At 29.5% G+C, this 22,020-nt stretch overlaps 2 protein-coding genes, 2 non-coding genes and 1 pseudogene across 4 annotated transcripts; 4 read left to right on the forward strand and 1 right to left on the reverse strand.

Moving 5' to 3' along the window:
* Positions 1 to 876: 876 nt before the first annotated feature.
* LOC114419191 lies at positions 877 to 1,980 on the forward strand (annotated as a pseudogene).
* A 5,202-nt stretch (positions 1,981 to 7,182) lies between these two features.
* LOC114418484 (BON1-associated protein 2-like) lies at positions 7,183 to 8,141 on the forward strand. Its single transcript, XM_028383849.1, has one exon. The coding sequence runs from the start codon at positions 7,401 to 7,403 to the stop codon at positions 7,938 to 7,940; it is 540 nt and encodes a 179-aa protein (XP_028239650.1). The 5' UTR covers positions 7,183 to 7,400; the 3' UTR covers positions 7,941 to 8,141.
* A 2,629-nt stretch (positions 8,142 to 10,770) lies between these two features.
* Positions 10,771 to 10,841, forward strand: TRNAG-GCC. Its single transcript has one exon. It is a non-coding gene; the product is annotated as a tRNA-Gly (tRNA).
* A 9-nt stretch (positions 10,842 to 10,850) lies between these two features.
* LOC114420773 lies at positions 10,851 to 10,930 on the forward strand. Its single transcript, XR_003668406.1, has one exon. It is a non-coding gene; the product is annotated as a small nucleolar RNA snoR114 (small nucleolar RNA).
* A 3,228-nt stretch (positions 10,931 to 14,158) lies between these two features.
* On the reverse strand, positions 14,159 to 19,217 carry LOC114418486 (shaggy-related protein kinase theta-like). The gene is made up of 13 exons (XM_028383850.1): positions 18,918 to 19,217; positions 17,888 to 18,142; positions 17,591 to 17,683; positions 17,372 to 17,431; positions 16,986 to 17,258; positions 16,779 to 16,853; positions 16,336 to 16,392; positions 16,110 to 16,250; positions 15,449 to 15,499; positions 15,231 to 15,326; positions 15,044 to 15,127; positions 14,706 to 14,808; positions 14,159 to 14,625 (listed from the first exon to the last, which is right to left on the reverse strand). Exons 1-13 carry the CDS (start codon positions 18,978 to 18,980, stop codon positions 14,564 to 14,566), a joined length of 1,413 nt encoding a protein of 470 aa, XP_028239651.1. The 5' UTR covers positions 18,981 to 19,217; the 3' UTR covers positions 14,159 to 14,563.
* Between the last annotated feature and the right edge of the window lie 2,803 nt (positions 19,218 to 22,020).

A 22,020-nucleotide genomic window follows, 5' to 3' on the forward strand; every position in this document is an offset into this window, starting at 1 on the left:
ATAATATTAAATCATATTCAAAGACGATTTTTAAAAATTCACTTTCAAATATTATTTTCAAAGACGGCTTTAAAGAAATTATCTTTGAAATTTAAATAAAATCATCTTTAAATATTTACAATTATTTACAAAACTATCACGGTATTTTTTTCAAAGACTGGTTTATAAAATCGTTGTTGGTTCAGTGTTATAAAATCTTATTTTTGTAATTGAGAATTCATTTGAAACAAGCATAGAACGTGATCGGTTGGTAGTAGTTGAGCGTAATTAAGCTTTCACATCACTAGCAATCTAGCATACCGTTGGCGCCAGAAGGCTCATGCAAAGTTGATTTTAGCTTCTATATTTTGAAATAGTGATTTTGATTTTTATATTTTTGAAATGTGAAAATTTTCGCATTATACTTCACTTCAACTTGACTAGAGATGAAATTCTCCATAGTTTATAAATACAAGAACAAAAACCATCACTTAAAATATAAGGGCGACTAAAATTAATTTTAACTAAATTTTGAGGAAAAAATATATATCTTTTCATTTTTTTAATCATGAATAATTATAAAAACTCGGAGGTTTACCTTGTGGTGAAATGATCTATTTTACATCTCATAATTTTTTCTAAAATAATCAATTTTTCCTTCTCAATAATTTATGTTCTGAAAAAATCGTATGATATATTAATAACGTGAAAATTATTATTGAAAACAATTTATTCTATTAATATATTTTCTTATCAAATAAATAAGAAAAATGACGTATACAAATGCATATAGGAAACTTGCTCCCAAAGGTTAATGCACTCTCCAAGCAAAACACCATCCAATAATTATATAGCAGTTTCCTCCCAAAGATACCAATTAACCAAACACGTAGTAGCGTATTCTCTGGTGTAATCCATTCTGATAGTAAGTCAAAGTCAAAAAGTCCACACACACGTTACGAAAAACACTGAAAAATCAGAAACAAACTCATCGTTTTCTCGCTCTTCTAAACCCCTTCACCCGCTCTTCTCCCCTTACAAACAAACCAAAACACTTAAGCACACTTACAGAATCATCATAGTTGAACACTTTCACTAATCACTATCACACTTTTTGAGTTTTTTCTAATATGGGGGCAAGCTCGGGTATAGTACTTGAGATCACAGTTATATCATGCGAAAACCTTCGTGTGATGGAGGATCCGTACGTTGTCGTTAGGGCAGAGTCGTTAAACTGTTGCACCACGAAGATGGCGAAGGATAGTGGGAGCAACAAAACGAGTTTGTTTTCGTGGAACGAGAAGTTGATGCTGAACATGCCCATGCATGCATGGTCCACACGTTCGAGGTGCAATGCAAAAGGTTCAAGGGTTTTCGATCGGTTGGGGTGGCCAGAATCGCCGTGTCGGATTTTCTCGGCGGCGGCGTGTCGGGAAATTTCATGCACGTGGAGTTACCGGTTGAAGGACTGGGAAGGGAAAGAAAACGGGGTGATTCATTTCGCGGTGAGGGTGGAGGTGGCGCCGGTGAAGGGGACGGTGGTCAGTAAGGTTCTGGTGATGGTTTCGTGGGAATCAAAGTTGGTGACCAGTGTAACGAAGTTGTTGTTGGTGTTTGAGTGACGGATCAAAGAGCTAGTGATTGGGTTCAATTATATAAATATAAATAAAATAAAATATAAAAATATAAAATTTTATTTATAAATTTAATGAATTTTAAAAAATAAGAAGGTATAAATACATATTCTCACAGCCATGAAGGTTCGCGGTGTTCCATTTTGATGGAACTTTAAAGATATGTGTTGTTTTTTGTTAATTTTATTTATTTGTTGTATGTTGGTCAAGGGAGTGTACGTGGAAACTCGAAAGTCAAGTTGAATTCACTTATATATTGTGACAAAATAAGGTTCGTGTTATTTCATGGAAATATTGTCATGATAGTTTAAGGGTGAAGGTGAAGGATAGTTTGTATAATATATTTTTTTTGGATAAGCTAAAAATAATTATTACTTTATTTTTATTTATAAAATTAAACTTTTTAAATTTGTTTATTCATTTATATAAGACCTAATTCATATTATTTTATACATTAATTATTTTTAAATTAAAAATATTTTTAATTAAATAAAAGAGATATTATATTAACATACATTTAGAAAAGAGAAAAAAATATTAATGACAATGATATTTTTAAATAAATATATAAATTTGTTGTTATAAACTAAATTAATTATTTTTCTTAATCTTGAATTAGTCAATTGAGTTTTACAAATAGGAACTAGTGTAGTATTATTTAAATGACTAGCCAAATGATATAACGCAATAAATATTTATTTAATAAGAAATGAAAAAAATAGTGAAATAAAAAGAATGTAATATTCAACAGAATTCGACTGCCTAGTGAATAACTATATATGATTGTGACATGTAATACTCACAATTAGAAAAGATTCTTGAAAGTATAATTTCTCTGTTATTCTAGTTTTGTCAAAAAGATTTTAGTTAAAGTTGATGTTTTGACGTAAGTTACTGTTGATAGTGGAAATATGAATAGCAAGTGAAAGTCTAGTGTATATGTAGCAGAAGCATGCCTCTATCCACACACAGACTCCTTAAAACATGTCTCTTGAAATTATTTTGTGTTCAGTACCTGCACGCCTCTTATCCTACTTTTTATAAATGTAGTAAAAAAGTGAAGAAAATCCAATCCTCTTACATGTATTTTTATAAATGTGAGTCGTGGACACTTGGTAGGTGTTCCTACTTAATTCTATAATTCGGTTTGATTGGTTAAAAATTATCATACCGAATAAAATAAATATTTTTATTTTATGTTTGATTTGAAAAATTAAAAAATATTACAAATCAAACAAATAGAAACAGGAAACGATATAGAATAATTTTTTTTATCTTAAATATAAAGTATTAAAAAGATACATATATATTTATTTATATCTCTTTAATAAAGGAAAAAAATAATAATTAACTAATGTTATCATCTTAAAAAGGAAACATCAATTTTTTTATTCTAATCTTTTTCTTTTTTCTTATTTCAGTAAACTTATTAAATTTGATATTAATCATTAAGATAATTAACATTAAATATTTTAATAAATTTTATATTATTTTACTTGTGTTATTTATTATTTGTCAAATGATAATAAAAAAATTGTTTCATAACTTGTATTTTTTGTCTTATTATATTCTTCTTATGTTATTTAATATCATAATTTTAAAGAAACAAACGAATCCATTTTAATTCGTGCAAATCATCTTCATTTTCCATAATTCTGAACATTCAAGCTTCGTTGCCTAGATGAAACGGTGCGGGTTGGTGAAGTTTACGAACACGCGCGAAATGACGAAAAAGTGAGGATGCTGCTGCTACATGTCCCTCTCTGCAGCTTCCTTTTGTAAATACATCGCACAGTTTGCGAAGTTCTTTTTTTGTCTTTGTATGGTATAACCGAAAAATCTTTCTTTATATATAAATATAAAAATATATATTTCCTTTACAACAATAGCATTAATTAAAGTTAGAGCTTAACTATCTAAACCCTTCTATTGACAACCCTAATAGGTTTTAAGATAAAAATTCCTTAATTAGTTTAGGCTTTAGCAGGATAAATAAACTGACTGCATGCACCATGCTCATTTACATGTTCACTAAATATTTTTAAAAAGAATTGCAGATTTGTACATCAAGATACCTGAAGGCGCAATTATTATTATTATTATTATTGTTATTATTATTATTATATATACGCGCGTATAGGACTTAAAAATAAAATGAATTTTATTGGTGGTCGGCACCGCCGCACCGTCCTGCTTATTAGAGACATATATTCCCGTTAGCTATAGTCCACAACGTGGATATATCATCCTTTTGATTATATGATCTCATGCCCTACTTTTTATGCAAATTATTTTTGAAGAAAAAGAAAACGAATATTGGCTGTACGCATAAAATAGTGTAGAATATGTAAGTTAAATATGTATTTGAATTATTAATATCATATGTAATCTAAATATCTATTAGATTTAAATATATTTTTATTTATATAATTTAGTTTTTTTTCTTGTAAATTTTTTTTTTATTTTTGGTTCTTACAAGTTATGTTTGTCTTATTTTTTATTTTTATAAAAATTTAGATAGCGTTTTTTTACTGTTCAAAATATTGTTTAAAGTGTTTTAAAAACAAAAAAATAAAATAAACATAATTTATGATAATTAAAAACAAAAAATAATTTTATAATGATGAAAAGTAAAAAAAATATTAAATTATAAGGACTAAAAAGATATTTATATTTATATATTAATATATTTTAAATTAGTATAATATCATATATAATCCGAATATATATTATGTAATTTTGTGCAGCTATGTATTAGTGTATTGTTGTTCAAAAATAATTTATTTTTTAACACAGGGAGACCTAGAATTGAAGGAATTAGTCCTCGATCTACTTGAAATGAGAATAAATAATATGCGTTAAAACTTATTTTTTATATATATATATATATATATATATATATATATATATATATATATATATATATATAATAAGCCATTAAAAATTGTAAAATATATGCTATGATAATATGAAAAACTACATAATTAACAAATAAATTATCAGTATATTTTTGTTGTCAAATAATTACACTGCATTCATGCATTATTATTTTTTAGTGGTCACAGTATTGAAGATAGCTTTATGCATTGTTTTCGAGTTAAAACCCGCATATACTCTTCACACATTTTTGTTTATATTAAAAATCTATTTTTAATGCCAAGTTTCTTTAATTATCAGCTTTCTTGATTCCGAGTTTGGTCGATGGTCTCCACCTAAAAGTTTCTCTGTAAATTACGAGTAATTTTCACCCATATATTTCAATTTAGCTTGACATAATGGCATATGAGAAATCGACTGGTTGAATAAAGAATTTCTTATACTCCCAACTTAAACTATATAAAAAGACCATAACAGTATATTAATTAAAATATAAAACATCGTTACCTTCAGGAAATTTAATGATTTTAGTTTGTATTTTTTGTATTTTTACAGTGGACTACTGGACTTATAGTATAAAACAAAGTTTCTGTGACTTTGCAATTGAATTCTTTGAAAAATTAATTATTTAGGGGGAAGCTAATTTCTAATGGTTTGGTAACGTGCACATATCATCCTTATTTTTCATTCACACAGTATTCATTTTGTGTTGAGTAAATGAGACGGTGCGGGTCAGTGAAATTTTCCAAAACGTAAATTGAGGGGTAATGACGATTGGCTGCTAGTGTATGTTCTTCTGTGATTTGCAACCTCCTTTTGTAATTAAATCGTTCAACTTGTTTAAATAATTACGCGCACTTGTTTTTTGTTTACTTTTCTGTTAGAAAATTAGAAATTACTTAGCATCGTACAAAAAATTAACCTGAGCAAAGCTTAGGTCCTGCATTTTCCTTTTTAATCTTCAGCTATTTATGTATTATACTTAAAGAAAAAATAAAATTCTTTAGGGGTTAGCACTGCCCCTGCTTACTTGGTAGGGACGAATTAGGTTCTTTTATAAATGCTTTCTTTTGGTCTGGTGATAGAATTTTGGATAATTTGTATAAAATTCTAAATTAAAACCTTATTATCATCATTGTCTATAAAAAAAAATAGTTATATGACTTGTATATTTTTGGTGTATGGGATTGTAAAATTTGATTTGCACCAAAAAGTTTCTACTATTGAAAATAGGAGTGTGAAGATTGGTTTTGGTCAAATTCAAAACTCATCCAATCAAATTTGTTTGGTTTGATACGGTTTGATTTTTATAATTTTTTTAAACTCAAACTATTCATAAATGGTTTGGTTTGATTTGGACCAATGAGTTATCCATATAAATTTAATCTCTTTTTTATTAAAACTACTATTTTATATCATAATTTATCCAAACATGCAAGACACTTAACATAATATTATCAAATGTCTAAAAGTAATAGAATTGATTCATTTAATATCTTCAACATATTATTCTAAAATAAATTAATACAGATTAAAATAAAATTTTCTTCAACAAATTTTATTGTAGTAATATGAATAGTACAATTATTTCTTACAAACTAATTTTTTAAAATAAATTTTGTTACAACCAAATTTGTTGAAACAAATGAACAAAATAGGATCCATTAATATTACAAACATAACAGAAAAAATAAATATAAAAAAAAAAACAAATAATAATATATCTTAAAGTAATATCTTAAAAAAATTTAACACTAATAGATTCAACACTTATAATTTCAATATTTATAGTGTTTAAACTCAAATCAAACAATCTTATATATTTTGATTTATTTTGATCAGTTCGATTAGTTCAATTTGATTTTAATCAAATTTATAAATCTAGTCAATTCAAATTCACAGAAGACTCGTACCCATAAGGATCCCTACTTGTAAATGATAAATTTTAAAGGCTACGGCTATTTTTAGTTTCGTTTGAATCAATCTTAAAATATATAGTATCTAATTCGATCAAACTAATCTGATCTGATCTTTTGGCATTTTGATTAAATGGTTATTTTAGTTTTTATTTGCATCTTAATTTCATGAACAACGTACAGTTTATAATTTAGTTAGCCAACAACATATGAAACTTTATAAACTAAAGAAAGAATAGAGTTAGTCTCAAACCAATACATTAATTTTTAATGGCAGATTTTTTCATAAAGAACAACATTATTAAATAAAAAACCAAATACACGAAAAAATGAAAAAGCTTGTTGTTCAAAGTTTAAAGTATTAAGTCTCTTGATAAAATATAACTTGGCGGCCTAAACTATACATTTCAAGTTAAAATAATCTCAACTTTACTGAAGGGTAGAATAAGAAAATTAACCAATACAAATTCAGAATTAATGTTTGCAGTTCATTTCAGTTTAATTGGATATTAAAAATGAAAACTGAAAATTGAATCCAAATAAATAAATAAAATTGCAACTTCCATTATTATTTCCTGCTAGAAGGTAACACGCGTCCTTCGCGCGTACACCATATAATTGATATCCGTCCTCGTTTCCATAAAACTTCTTCTGAAAAATATATGAAACCAAACAGCGCGCATTCGCGTAGAGAGAAGTTCAAACTTCAAAGTCAAAAGTCAAGATAGATTTACAAACCCAAAAAACTGAAACTGCAAACCAATTTCACTTTCCCTCCTTCGCACTCCTTTCCAAAACCCAAACAAATCCTATATATAACCACAATAAGCACTTCTCTTCTACTTCACAAAAACCCAACAACCAAAACAAACCAAACAATTCCCCACAAGGAACATACATTACTTTGTTCTTTTTCTTTTTCTCAAATCTTCTTTTAAAGACAATCTTATTTGTTTATTTCTGCACGAGAATTCGAACCTTGAACAACATAAACATGGGAATAAACACACGTACACTAGAAATCACCGTTATCTCCGGCGAAAACCTCCGCGTAACGGAGGACGCGTACGTCGTCGTTCGGGCGGAGTCCTTAAACTGCTGCACCACGAGAACCGCCAAGGACGACGGCACCAAACTCCTCTCGTGGAACGAGAAGTTCCTCTTGGACATGCCCATGCATGCAAGGTCCATAACCTTCGAAGTGCAATGTAACAGGTTCAAGGGCTTTCGGCCGCTCGGGGTGGCCCGAATCGCCGCCTCCGATTTCCTCGGCGGCGCCGTGCCGGAAAATGGCTTGCAGGTGCTGAGTTACGGGCTGAGGGACTGGGAAGGGAGGCGGAACGGGGTCATTCATTTTGCCGTGAGGGTGGCGGCGACGTCGTCGTCGACGGAGGAGTGTTTGAATTCGAAGCCCGCCGTGGAACCGGTGGTGCCGAGAAAGGGTTGCGGTGATCGAATCAATGTCGGTGGCAATAAGTCCAATGAAGTTGCTGTTGGTGTTCCGATATGGTGGAACTACCCCAACATTATTTAGAGATTAATTTTTTAAATTTACATTATTTATTTTTTATAACGGTCAAGCATCATAGAAGAAGTTCAGTTTTAATTCAATTATAGATTATAGATATTGTGAGAAAGTTGACACACTTTGCTAAAAAGCTTGAATGTCATCCTTGTCTTTTTTTAATTTGTTTTTTTTATTCATGGTATTTATGTAAAATATTTATTTGTTTTATTGATTATCCTTTATCGACAAATCCGATAAATTATTTTTGATGAATTTTTTAATTACATATTTTTATCAAAGAATTGAAATCTTGTTTTAAAAAAATAAATTTAATTCCACACTTAAACTAATGAGTTATTGATAATTATATATTTTATTATAATAATTGAGTATCGACGTAGATATCTACATATATTTGATAATGGAATATCAACGTAGATTTCTGCATACACATCCTTATGCAAAAACGCGTGTTCAATATGTTCATTGTCATTTTTCACTGTTAAAATTAAAGTTGTTTATACAAGTAGCGAAAGATCTGTCTGTCTTTTTCATTAGTTTGATTTTCAGAAGCAAAATAGGTTGAAGTTCCACGTGGTGGAAACGTGTTAATTAGTTTTGCTACCATGCACTATAAAGTTTCAAGAAAGAAAGAGTATGAAGTATGAACAAGAATCCATAAACATTTTGTTTAAAATAAAATAAAAGAGAATCCTTAACGTAAGCTTGAGTTGGAAAAGTTGTTGGTAGAGCCGTTAAGAAAGCGCGTTGGTGAGACCGATTAACATTATGACCATTTGACCAGGAAAGTTGTAGACACGTTCATAAGTACGGATATTTGTTTGACTTGTTAAACAAGGGTTCAACGATATGTTTGGCTTCTACATTCTACATTTTCTCAGAAGCTAATGAGGCGGTGGGAATGAATCACCTTTCACACTTTTAATATTATTAATTGTAATTGCTTCTCAAAGCAGAACCAAATGTGGATAATCTCTCATATCCTTACTAACTTATTCAATTTAAGAGATTTAATTTAATTAATTGAATAGATATTAATTGTGACTTATTATATATAAATCTTTCAGGGTTTGTCTTCAGTTTGTTTTAGCTGATTTGTCATGTGTTACTTGGCTCAGACTCAGTTTAGGTATTTGCTTAATTGTTTATTTTCTCATGAAAGAACTTGTCATATTTATAAAAATAAAAAAAGTGCAATTAAGATCATTAGTGCTTCTGATTACTGTTGGTTGATATTTAAAACTTTAATTGCTTCCTTCCCAGATTACGATAGTGTTTGTTAGTACCATCTCATATATTTTTATAATTAATTTTATTTATAAAAAATATTTCGGATAAAAAATTAAAATAAAAGTGGTAATAGATATATTAAAAGAAAAAATGACACTTATCTCTACTGAAATCTTTTCACATGACACTCGTACCTTCTCTATTTAGTTTAGAAAAAACAGCAATAAGTTCCCTTAAACTTTAATTTTGTCTCAATTAATCCTTAAATTTTACTTCTATTGCATATGGACACCATGAAATTTAAATTTATGTGATATTTAAACTTTAACTTTTTTTTGAATAAACACCTTGAACTTTATTTTGATTTCAATTGATATTTCAAATTTATCTCTTTACTAATATTAAATGGTAATCATTCATTTTTTTTTGTTACAGCTCATTTTTTTCATATTTAAAATATAATAAAGAATATAAATTTAGAATATATATATATATATAAAGGGAAAATAATAGCATTAATAAAAAAAATTATTTAATTTTTTATTCTAAATGTTAATATGTTTGAAAAATGATTTATAAAAATAAAATTAATAAACAATTGAGATTAAATAAATAAATAATTGAGATTTTTTTGTTTGTAATTTAACTCCAATTTAATACAAGATATTGTTTATGAGAGGGATCAATTTTAAGAATTTTAAGAATTAATTGAGATGAAAATGAAATTAGGTACAAAAGAGATAAAATTTAAGGCTAGATTGATTGAAATGAAATTAAAGTTTATGGTGTCTATATGTAAAATAGACAAAATTTCAGGATTAATTAAGACCAAATTAAAGTTTAATATATTTATTTATAAAAGAGATAAAATTTAAGGTGACTAATGCTCTTTTTCCTTTTAAAAAAATTCTCACCTTCCCTGAATAGCATAAAAAGAAGAGGAGTGTATATAAGGGTGGGAATAGGCCAAGCCAGGCTTTGAAAGGCCTCAGTCTATCCTACAATGAATTTTTGAGGCCTAGACCTAGTTTATAATCTATTAAAGGCTTTTATTTTAGTTCGGCCTGACCTTTTTAAAAGTCTAGCCTGACTAATAGAAAAGTTAAAGGAAAAGGAAACGTTAACAGAAATAGGAAAACCAATAAAAATAATGAGAAATATAAAGGGGCACATGACTCACATAGCTAAATTATAATTAAAGTCTTACTTGATTATAGGAATAGAAGTTATGAAGCAGTAATCAAAGTTTTAAAAAAAATTAATTGTACCCAAAAAATATAATATATATATATATAGGTCGGCCTATCAGGCTTATAAGATTTCTTAATAAGGCCAAATCGTAGGTCCCTGTAAGCCGGCATGACCTATTCTCATCCCTAAGTGTATATGTCATCTTATTAAATAAATAAAAAATGTCTTACTTTACTAAACACAAAAGAAAGAAAATATTTGCTTAAAAACTAAAAGAAAAAATGTGTGTTATTTGAGAAGATATTCTATAAAAACATAGCAAAATCTCTCTCACACCCACGTCATAAAAAATGCAAGGGTAGATGTAAGCCAAAATTAGATATAAATATGTTACGTCAGAGAAACCTACCAACAAGCACCAGTGGTCTAGTGGTAGAATAGTACCCTGCCACGGTACAGACCCGGGTTCGATTCCCGGCTGGTGCATTTCTTAGGGAACTGTGATGATAATTGCCAGTGATTGTAGGGTCAATCACTCTCATCTCTTAAGTTAGATGAAATGTGCATCTGAGATCTCTTTATTTTTTTTTCTTTCTATTTTGTACTTCCTTTATCCTTTGATAATATCATGAGTTCTATAAATTTTATTTATGTCAATGTGCTGTTATATTCATATTAAGTATTTGTTGTTCCAGGGAGCTGTGATGAAAAATTTGTCTGATTGATGAGTTAATCAGTAGTCAATCATCTTACACATGTATATCACTTTAAGTGCTTTCTCTTTTACTTTTCTTTTTTGCTTGCATTTTACTTAGTTATTACTTGAGATTTTCTATGAAAATGCATGTTTTAACAAGCCGATGATTTCTTCAATTGCTTAGCAGATATAGTTATTGTCATAATGTTAAGAGTAGCTACATCTTTTCAACAAAGTTAAAATGCACTACTAAGCATTTAAACACACATTAGCCAACAAGTCCATTTTTGCAATGTCGTTTCCAATTTAAATGACTTCCAAAACATATGCACTCATGCTCCAAATCAAGTAAAAATATCTTCAACTTTTTTTCATGTATATACAGACAGAGAAACACCAATTTTAGTCCCTAGTTTAAACAATTATAACTAATTAAAGTGTAAACTTTTATCAATTTACAATTCAATTAAACTACCTCTAGAGATAAGTTGATAAAAATAGTTCCAGGCACACCTTAAAGGAGAGGAGATTCTATGCTAATAAGGAATCTTGCTAGTTATTCATCATCACTTGGGATGCTTATGATTTAATATAAAAATTGTGTTGCGCATAGAATTGAAAGCATACACATTAAGCACAACCATTAAAAAATATGAACAAATGTACAAAATAATTAGGAAAATACAAATATCTAGTACCAGTGGTTTAGTGGCAGAATAGTATATATGCTAGCACGTTGTAGACCCAGGTTCGATTCTGGGCCACTGCTGTATGTGTGAGCCTTGAGGAAAGAAACTGTGATGGTGGGTCCATCACCCTCCTGATTCCATAGGATGAAACACAAGTGTGTCTGAGCTCCATTCATATGTTTTTTGTCTCTTATTATGTTCCACATTTAGAAGTTACAATTCCAATTTTAAATATAAGCAACAAAGTGCATTGAGGGTTGACTTATAATATAAGTAATTTTTAACTAATCTTATTTGATTTAATGACATCATGTCTATAATATTCTTTATTTAACAGGGTTCTTAATTTCAATTACTTCTTGATATCAAATGTTAAAATAAAAAATAACTTACTCTCTCCATTCTAAAATAAATATTATCATAGACTCTTTTTTACAAACTAAAAAAGTTAATAAATAGATAAAAAAGAATAATAATTCTTACAAAATTAACCTTAATATTAATATTACATTAAAAATTTAAAGTAAAACTTATTAAAAATATTAGTGAAAAAATAACATTAAAAAGCTAATATAACATTTATTTTGAGATAATCTTTTTAAAAGTGCAATACTTATTTTTATATTTTTTTAATTGAGATTGGTGAAGTTAAATGTTTTAACTAACTTTTTTAACATGAAATATATATTTTTTCTTATATTTAAATACAAAGGGATAATTTAAAAAAATAAAAAATAAACCACTGGCAAACGAACATCAAAGTTGAAACTTAACATTCCAACAACGTTGACACCCCAAGCTCAACCTCACAATCGTGGCAAGCCACATATTAAAAAAAAAAGTATAATAGAATAGTCTAGAAAACAAGAAACAAATGAACCAAATCTGTAATTCGGTAACCAAATCTATCCATGCTAAAGGGCTCTGACAAAAGCTAAAAGAGTATCCCACCATGAGAAGATACATGCCACACCAAAGTTTGTAAGTGGGTCAACACACTCGTTTCCTTCGCGAAATATGTGGGAAATATTAAGCCAAAGAGTCCTTAGCCACCAAGGAACCACAGAAGAATCAACATTCCAACCATAATTGATCCCATCCTCTTCCTTTAGCAATTTCTAGTGCCTCCATAGCCGCTTGTACCGTACAGAAAATCATGGTTACACCTAAATGAGTAGAAAAACAATCCATAGAGCTACCCATTGACCTTGAGTCTCCAAACATACCTCCACCAGCTGCAACACCGAGGGAGCTGCTCGCCACACCATCGTGTTACATTTAACCCAACCTGAAAGAGGAAGATGCGAACGAACCTCCTTGATGTTGGAAGCCTTGCTGGGATGACCAACAACCTTAAAAAAATTTAAGGATGACAAATTCCTCCAAAAAGAGATAATGCATCTTACCAATTGACACTAAAATTATGTAGAGTTTCAAGTCAAAAAATAAGGTGCATGTATATTGAGAATTGTATTTTTATCACTAAGGTTTAGGTGGCTTAAATGCAAAGTGAAATATTGTATTTTACTAGATGAATATTAGTTGAATAGATGCATTGAAAGTTATTTTTGTTTCAACTTTCAAGAGAACTTATTTATTATAGTTGGTGACCATGTTCACTATAAAATAGAGAAGAAAATTAGTGGAGAAACCATGAATAGAAAATGTGTGAGAAGAGAGATTATGAAACAAAGTCACTTTATTGGGAGAAAAGTGTCTTTGTGTGAGAGTATTATCATTTATTGTAACTATTGAGTGAAATACTCGGATTTCTAGAGTGATACACTATTTTGGGGTAGGTTACAATCTTGTAACCATTTTTGCGATAGTGACATATTGTTTGAAACGATTTCGTGGACATAAACAAAAAAGGTCAAATCACGTTAAATTCTTTATGTTTGTTATTAGTTTTCATACGATATAATCTTTTTTATGTTCTCACAATCCTTTATAGATGTGAATAATTTTATTTGTGAAACCATTGATTTCCCAACAAATTATTGGACAAAGAAAAGTGTCAACTGTCAACCATTTTTCTCATTAGACTAGGGAAATTGTTTTCATTTCATTAAATTCAATTAGAACCAGCGAAGGTAGATATGGACAATTCAACTTATTACATGACAATAATCACTGAACAACAACATTCAAGAGGCTTTATTGCCCAGTTATGAGCCAGTGCGATCAATGAATGAGCCTTAAATATCGGCATCGTTTATTTTGTAGCTCGTGGATATCAAATAAAGTTAGTTTCGTTGTTAAATCGCCACTTGTCCATGCATAATATCGCATATTGTTCAAATAGTTTCATGCTATTTTAAATAACAGTAATTTTAGTTACTGTGCATTATATAAAGAAATGTAAGACTTTTTTTTCATTTAAAACAAAAAAATAGAGAAAAATATAGAATAAAGAATTGTGGAGAAGCGAAGAAGCCTATTCAATTGAGGATTCCACTTAGTCCATTTCAAGGAATAAAGTAATAATTAATAAACGAACTTGATCTATATGAAAACATGCTTACACGATCGTTAGAATATCGTTCACAACTGAGGCACCAAGTTTATAAACTACTTAAAAAAGGCTTGCAACCCTATCACCAGGTAGTACCACTTTATCCATTTGAGTCACCTGCAGGTCTTTTTAAGTTCTTTGATAGAACTTTATAAGGTGTTTCTCACTTTGTATAGTCACAGCTGTGACTTGTGCAGAAGAGGCTGAAGAACAGACCTGGACATGCGGGTGGCGATGCCGGAGAGGGTGTCTATTCATTCAAAACCCATTTACAATGCCCTAGAGATGTTTCAACTTTCAAATTGATTCAACTCCTTGCATGCTCAGGAATGAGGCGTTGGCGCAACTCTTCAGGTGCATTAGCCAGTTCTGCATTGTTTTCTTACATGAGCAATGCCTAAGGCAAGAAATGTATCACTTAACCAAAATGTAAGTTCAAATCATCTTACCTTGAGATGTGAAGTTGAACAAAGGAGGTAGAGGTCGCCCATTAGGCAAGCATGCATTTGGGTCCCGCAGATCATTGAAGAAGGGATGCGCACATGCAGCCAACTGAAAAAACAAACAATTAGGACAACAGATTAATTAATGATGGTGTTGAAAATTCTCCCAACTACGTACTTTCGGTAGGTAATGGATAATTTTAAACATAAATAACTATCACATTTAAGAATGGTTCATCTTTCTTCTTTGGTGAGTATGTGTATACAAAAACTGTAGTTTGATTGAATATGTATTATTTAATCTAGATATAATATGTAACATTTTCAAGAGCAAATCATCTTACAGCGGTGCAACGTAGATTTGGTGAATATTGCAGCAGCCTTGACACAAGATCCACGGCTTCAGGCGGCATTCTCTTGTGAAAAACCTGGAAGCCAGTTTTCAGTCAGGTCTGAATGGAAGTATTTATCATTTATGGATTATATTATATAATACTTTAGCAGATAGCAGCAGAAGAAAGAACTGCTAACCTTGTGCCATGGGTGAGCTTTAATCTGAGGAAACTTAAATTCATTGTAGTTTGGATTCATGCACCTTATTTCTTCTCTGGTGGGTGTTCCCAAGACCTATAGAAGTACATAATAAAAGCTCAGATTGAAGAAATAAGTAGACAGAACACAACTTTGGAAAGTCTGATCATAAAGCAAAACAAGGGAACAGTATACAGAAGAACACAAAAAAAATGTACCTTAATGATCTCAACTAACTGATCAACCCCACTCTCTCCAGGAAACAATGGCTGCAAATAATACAACATAGATTACTATCAATCTAAAAAACCCAGTAAATAGGAACAAGGAAGATGTCTTAAAAGAAAGGAATCATTTCAAATTCATTCCAATTCAAATGCTTAAAGGAAGTTGTCTAGACCAACTAACAGCAAGTCATTAGTCATAGCACTTATACAATAAATCTATTATGCTACAGCTCTCCAAGGTCAATCTCTAACATATCAAACCCAAAGTGTACAAGTAATAAGATAGACTGGACAGCTTCCGTCCTTCACTACTAAAGTAAAATGAGACAAATTTGGCATAAATATATTTCCACCAAAACTGAGCAGCATGCTAAATTTAAAATATCAGCAAAATAAATGCAGTACTGATGCAAAATTATCTTACAACAAACTTAATGGAAATTTTGAATTTTGACAACTGGTATAAAAGCTCCTCAACATGAGAGAGAAAGAGAGATAACAACAAAAAAAAAAGCCTTTTCCACCTAAGTTACATGGATCAAACACCATTGTATTATGCCACGGACCAAATCCTCAGAAAGTCCATTTAGTGTGTGAGAGAGAGGGGTGGAGAGAAGAAAAAGAAACAGCTTAATGTCTTGCATATGCTCACCTGTCCTAGGAGTAGTTCAGCTAAAACACAACCAACAGACCACATATCAATAGCAATTGTGTATTCAGTAGCCCCAAATATAAGTTCTGGAGCTCTATAATATCGAGAGCAAATGTACGATATGTTGGGTTCACCAGGAACCTGAAAATGCAATCATATCATAAACGCAGGAGCATACGATCAAAATATCTTCAAAAGTTCAAATTCAGAAGGTAAAGGAACTTACCAACACCTTTGCGCTCCCAAAATCACATATCTTTAACTGATGTGTCTGCGGATTTACCTATCATATGCATCACAAGTCAGTTCCATCCACTTTCATAATATAGAGAAAAGTTTTAAGCAGTGTACAGTTACAAGTTACTCATGTCCATTTTTCTAGAGACAAAGATCAAATAAACTTTCCCATGTGGCCTTAATCACATCACATCACATATTATACAAGCATGTAACACTGTTAGCAGCCTCTTGCTTTCCTTCTAAAAAATACATTGTCTACACTCAAAATTGTTAACACCCCCCTCCCAAAAAACAAAAGAAAGAAAAAGATTTTAATGAAGTTGAGCAATGCATAGATCATTCTGATCAATTGCAGCATCCAAAGGGAAAATCTTGAGTGTTTGCATGTAACTTAAAGCATTCAGGCTGAACTGTTCAAAAGAATCTTACCAATAGGTTCTGGGGTTTGATGTCACGATGACAAACACCAATCACTTGATGTAAATAATTTAACGCACGACATATCTACAAAATAGGCATAACATGACCAATCAATATAAACACAAAACTAAAATGAACAAAGCAATTAACAATAGAAATCCTGCAGAAAACTCTGAATAGAATAAACTGTAATCAACTCAAAATTTCTAGACTTACCTGGTAGGTATAAAGTTGCACATAAATGATAGGCATGTGTTGGTGCATCCTAACATAGTGTTTTGAAACTTTGTAGACAGTTTCAGGTACATACTCCAAAACCAGGTTAAGGTACAATTCATCTTTATCGGTAGTTGAAAAGAAGTAGTGCTTTAGTTTGACAACATTAGGATGGTCAACTGTGCGCATAACCTGGAGTTCCCTATTCTTATATCTCCTGTCTTGCAACACCTTCTTTATGGCAACAGATTCACCAGTTTCAAGGCACTTAGCCTGGAATGAATAAAGAATATTGCAATAAGCAAACAAGTAATCAACAAGCCTGAAAACAGTAAAGCAAAGAACAACTACATTTATAAAAATACTGCAAAAAACAATATAAATACCTGAAAAACAACACCAAAAGAACCAGTCCCAACCACACGTTCAGCCATGTAAGAGATTGTCTGAGACCAACAAAATTTAACTATATAAGTTATTAAAGTTCAATATTACATAACAAACCACTGTTAAGGTTTATAAACTAATATGCACTTGTGCAAATAAAGTGCACAAAATGTTGAGTTAAGGAACCAATAGAGATGCAACAATAATAAAGTAATCACCTGCTTTGGTTGTCCATCTCGACCACCAATGGCAGTTGTAATTATTTGTCCTGTTTCTGTTCCATTACCACTCACTACAGTAGCTTCTATATCCTGCAAGCAGCAATTTTAGTAAAATCAATAATTGATTGAATTTAATAAGAGGAAGTTGCATATGTATGTACTTATAATGATTGAATAAGAAATTAGAAAAATCTAGAAATGATTACACATTTATAGAGTAGCACAGCAATGAACAAATCACCAAAATAGGCACTGAACTTGGGAAAGTAAGGAAAGATGAATGGCATTAAATACCTTTTCATTGTTGTTTTTGCTTTTCTCATCTCTAATTTTCATTTCATTTAATTCTTTAGGAAGCTCATCGAAACCTGACTTCTCAGTTCTAGCTACTGTAGATACATCGGATGTGCCTACATTGGAAGTTTCTTTTGATGTGTCTATAGGTTGTTCCTGATCTGTGCAGATTGTTTCAATGGTATTTGTTTTCTCATCGGCCTTCCCTTCAGTTTCTGGTTCAAACTTGGCCCTTTTTGAGTTAGAATCCCCTCCCTGAAAGAAACAGCTTGAAGTTCACTTAAAATATTCCAGACATGCATTATTCCGAGAGTGTTAGTGGAGAAAGAGAGAAAAAAAATCATATTCCACATAAATTTCATTACTCAACCACTTAAAAGTCAGGTTAATTACATTTAGGTTTCATCATAATCAAATACAAAGCTTAATTACAAAAACCAATCAAGAACAAACAACTAGGTACACATCCCAATTCACTCCTTCAAGGTGGAACACCAGCAAGCAATGCAACCAAACTTTAAGTTCAATTTGTCACTTAATCTAGGTAATGCATAAAATGTAAGCAAAGCTTCCATTTAAATAGGCACACATAATCATCCTGTGTCTAGATCATGTTACATAGAAAAAACAGTAAATGAGAATATATCTCAGATGTAGACTATATAAAAGGTAAGATCATAAAACTCGTTACTAACATCACCTAAATCTTCCAAAAAAAACAAAAAAAAAATCCACAATCACCAGTACTCGGAAGAAAGGATACATGTAAGATAATAAAATCACATAAGAACCAACTAAAAAAATAAAAATGAAAACCCCAGAAAATATTTTTAAGAAAATAGAGGAAAAAACTGACAAGCAGCATCCTCAATAGTTCCAAACAAATCCCAGAAACCTAAAACAATTAATTAGATCATTTTTTCCCCAACTTAACTTCTTCCATTTATCCAGCAAAAACAGTTCACCAAACAAAATAATGATCAAAACAAAAAAAAAAAACTTTTTGAGCTAAAAAAAAAGCATATCTTACAGGATCTGAAGAAATGGAAGTCCTCCCAGAAGCAATGCTCTTCAACCTCCGCATCATATTCATAGTTGCTGATTCCACTCACGACCCAACAACCCAAACCCTAAATCCCTCAAACCCCACCTCAAAAATCGAAACTTTTTCCAGATACGAGAGAGAGAAACCCAACTTTCTCTCCCCACACCTCCACTTCAAAGTAAACAAATGAAGAACCAAACCCAACAACAATCTTATTAAAAAAAAACCCCTCTATCTCTCTCTCTCTCTAGATTCTCTCTCTCTCTTACTCAAAGACAGAGCTTCCCAGGTGGTCTCTATAGTTTATGTTAATGAAAATGAAAAAAAATTCTGAATTTTCTGTGGTCAAACCCAATCATTCCACCTTCAAAATGTGTACCTCAGTCAAACGTGCAATTGTGGCCGTTGGTTTTTCCATTGATGAAGATCCACGGTCCTGATCTTCTGATTCGAGATAAAGTAAAGGTTGGGTTTGGTGGCTTGCGGGTATGAAAAGGCCCTTGACTTTGTTGTTTATTTACGAAAATGGGATTGCAGGTTCGAGTTTAAACGGAATATCCATCCAGTAGCTGTTAAACTGTGTTCTAATTCTAAATTAGGATGGGTAGGTTTTATTGGGGCAATAATGTAGAAAAGGAAGCAACATTTTTGGCAATAACCAGAAAAGGGTAAAAAATGAGATAAAAGGAAAATATTTCATAGCAACTCTCCAATGTAATTCTTTCAAAACAAATAACTCAAATGTAATAATTTAATGAGTATTATAGTGACACTCATAATTTTTTGTCAAATTTCTTTCTATACCTTTCTTATATCTTATCCATATATCTATATATTAAGTCTTTTAATTGTTTTCAAAAAAAAATTTAACAAACGCCTTATATATTACATTAATCTCTTTTAATTATTTAAGAAACATTACACAAAATATCATATAGAAAGCATAAAAGAAAATATTTATTAATAAGCGCATGGGTCAAATATTCATTAATGATACAGTTAAAATTTATTATGATTCTTCCAATACTTGATAGTAAATGTGCATTTAAAATATTTATTTATATCAAAAAATAAATAAATGCATTATAACCAATTAATGAGTGCAAAAAGTCAGATGTTAATTAATAATACAATTAAAATTCATTATCATTTTTTCAACATTTCCTTTAAACTCATGTATAAGCAAAAATAATTAATTTTATACTAATTAAAAAAGTGAGTAGATATCATTTAATTTTTTTAATTTCAAATAAAAATAAGGTTATTTATAGAATACCGTTCATTAAAACTTGTTATCATGAATAAAAAGGAGTCAATGAAAATAATTAAAATTAGAATTAAGTGAATGGTATTTTAGGAATAATAACATTAAACAACATAAAATTATTAGTTAAATTTATTTATATTTAAGTGCAATTTACAATATCACTTTTTTAACTTCTATATATGAATTCTGAGAGAGTATATAATAATAAATGTAAATTTAAAATTCATTTTTCTTAAATGTCTCACCAATTTTATTTTATTTTTTGGTGAATAAATGTCTCACCAATTAATACCTCTAAACTCAAATATAACAAGAATAAAAATATCTAGTTTTACACCAATTAAGAATGTTACTCAATTCATTCTTTTTTATCTATTGTTACAGTGGTATTTTTTAAGGTTGTTATGTAAAAATGGAGAAATGCAATCAATTATCTTGATTTAAATAAAATATTTGTGAGTTTCCTGTTTTATCCTCTTTTCTTTTCACTTTCTAATAAATGCATGTATAAATTAATTAAAGATTAAAAGACAAGTAAATATATAATTGATAAAAGAGTAAGTTTTTTATCAGTCAATATTAATATTAATGGTTAGTTTGTTAATTTTATTAGTAACAAGGATTAGAACCCACTGGCCATGACCTCTTTCTCCCTTTTTCTCTCTCTCTTTAAAAAAAAAAAAAACTTTACAAGTTACAGATAAATAGAAATAAAAATTCTCTAGAAACCTGGCAATTAAAAAGGAATGAAGATAGCAGTTAAGCTCATTTAATCTACTTGATTTTATAGGGAAAAAAATTACTCCCTCAATTCTAAAATAAGTGTCAAATTTGAAAGAAAAAAAATATTTTAAAATAAGTGTCACATTAACTTTTCAACATAATATTAATTGTTTTTCACTAGTACCCTAATAAGTGTTACTTTAACTTTTTAGTATAATATTAACACTAGGGTTAATTTTATAAAATTATTATTATCTTTTATTTATTGATTAGTTTTTCTTTATTTGTATAAAATAACCTAAAACAACATTTATTTTAGGACAGGGAGAGTGTCATTTTTAACTACCATTAATTAATTTGTTGGACATAGACCTAATTTGAATTTCAAGGATTTTTTTGGAATAATAGTATTAAATAGGTTGAATTAATTTGCTTATATTTCAATCCAATAAACTTGAGTCTTTTTTTTCTTATATTCGAGCCTAAAAATAGTATGATTTATTAAGTAATAAAAAATAAAATAACTATTTTTTTCTAAAATACCCTTATTTCTTTAAGAAAAAGTGTCAAGCTTTCTTCCTTTATATTATAAAAGATATGATATATATATATATATATATATATATATATATATATATATATATATTACTATTTTTTCTTTTATAAATGTTAAGTTGAAACAATTACAATTAATTATATAATAATTTTTCCCAAAACAAATTTTTATTTAGAATTTTAAAGTCTAATTAATATATATTTTCAAATATACTCATATTTAATACTCACTAAAAATGGTTAAGACACCAAAGATCATGTTATTAATTAAGGATATTTTTGCCTAAATATAACAATGTTTTACTTTCATTAAATATTTCTTAATCTATATGCATTAATCATAAATAACTAAAGAAATGGGATCAAGGGAAATATTATTTAATGAATACATGAAGTCAAATATTCATTAATAATGCAATTAAAACTAATTATCCTTTCTCCCATAATAAATTCCACTAATTAATATGATTTAATAAATGTTTATGAATATTTCACTTATTACTAGTTGTGCATTTAAAATGTGACATTTATTGTGTTATTAAT

This window comes from Glycine soja, chromosome 7 (assembly GCF_004193775.1).
Source record: "Glycine soja cultivar W05 chromosome 7, ASM419377v2, whole genome shotgun sequence".
Classification (NCBI taxonomy): domain Eukaryota; kingdom Viridiplantae; phylum Streptophyta; class Magnoliopsida; order Fabales; family Fabaceae; genus Glycine; species Glycine soja.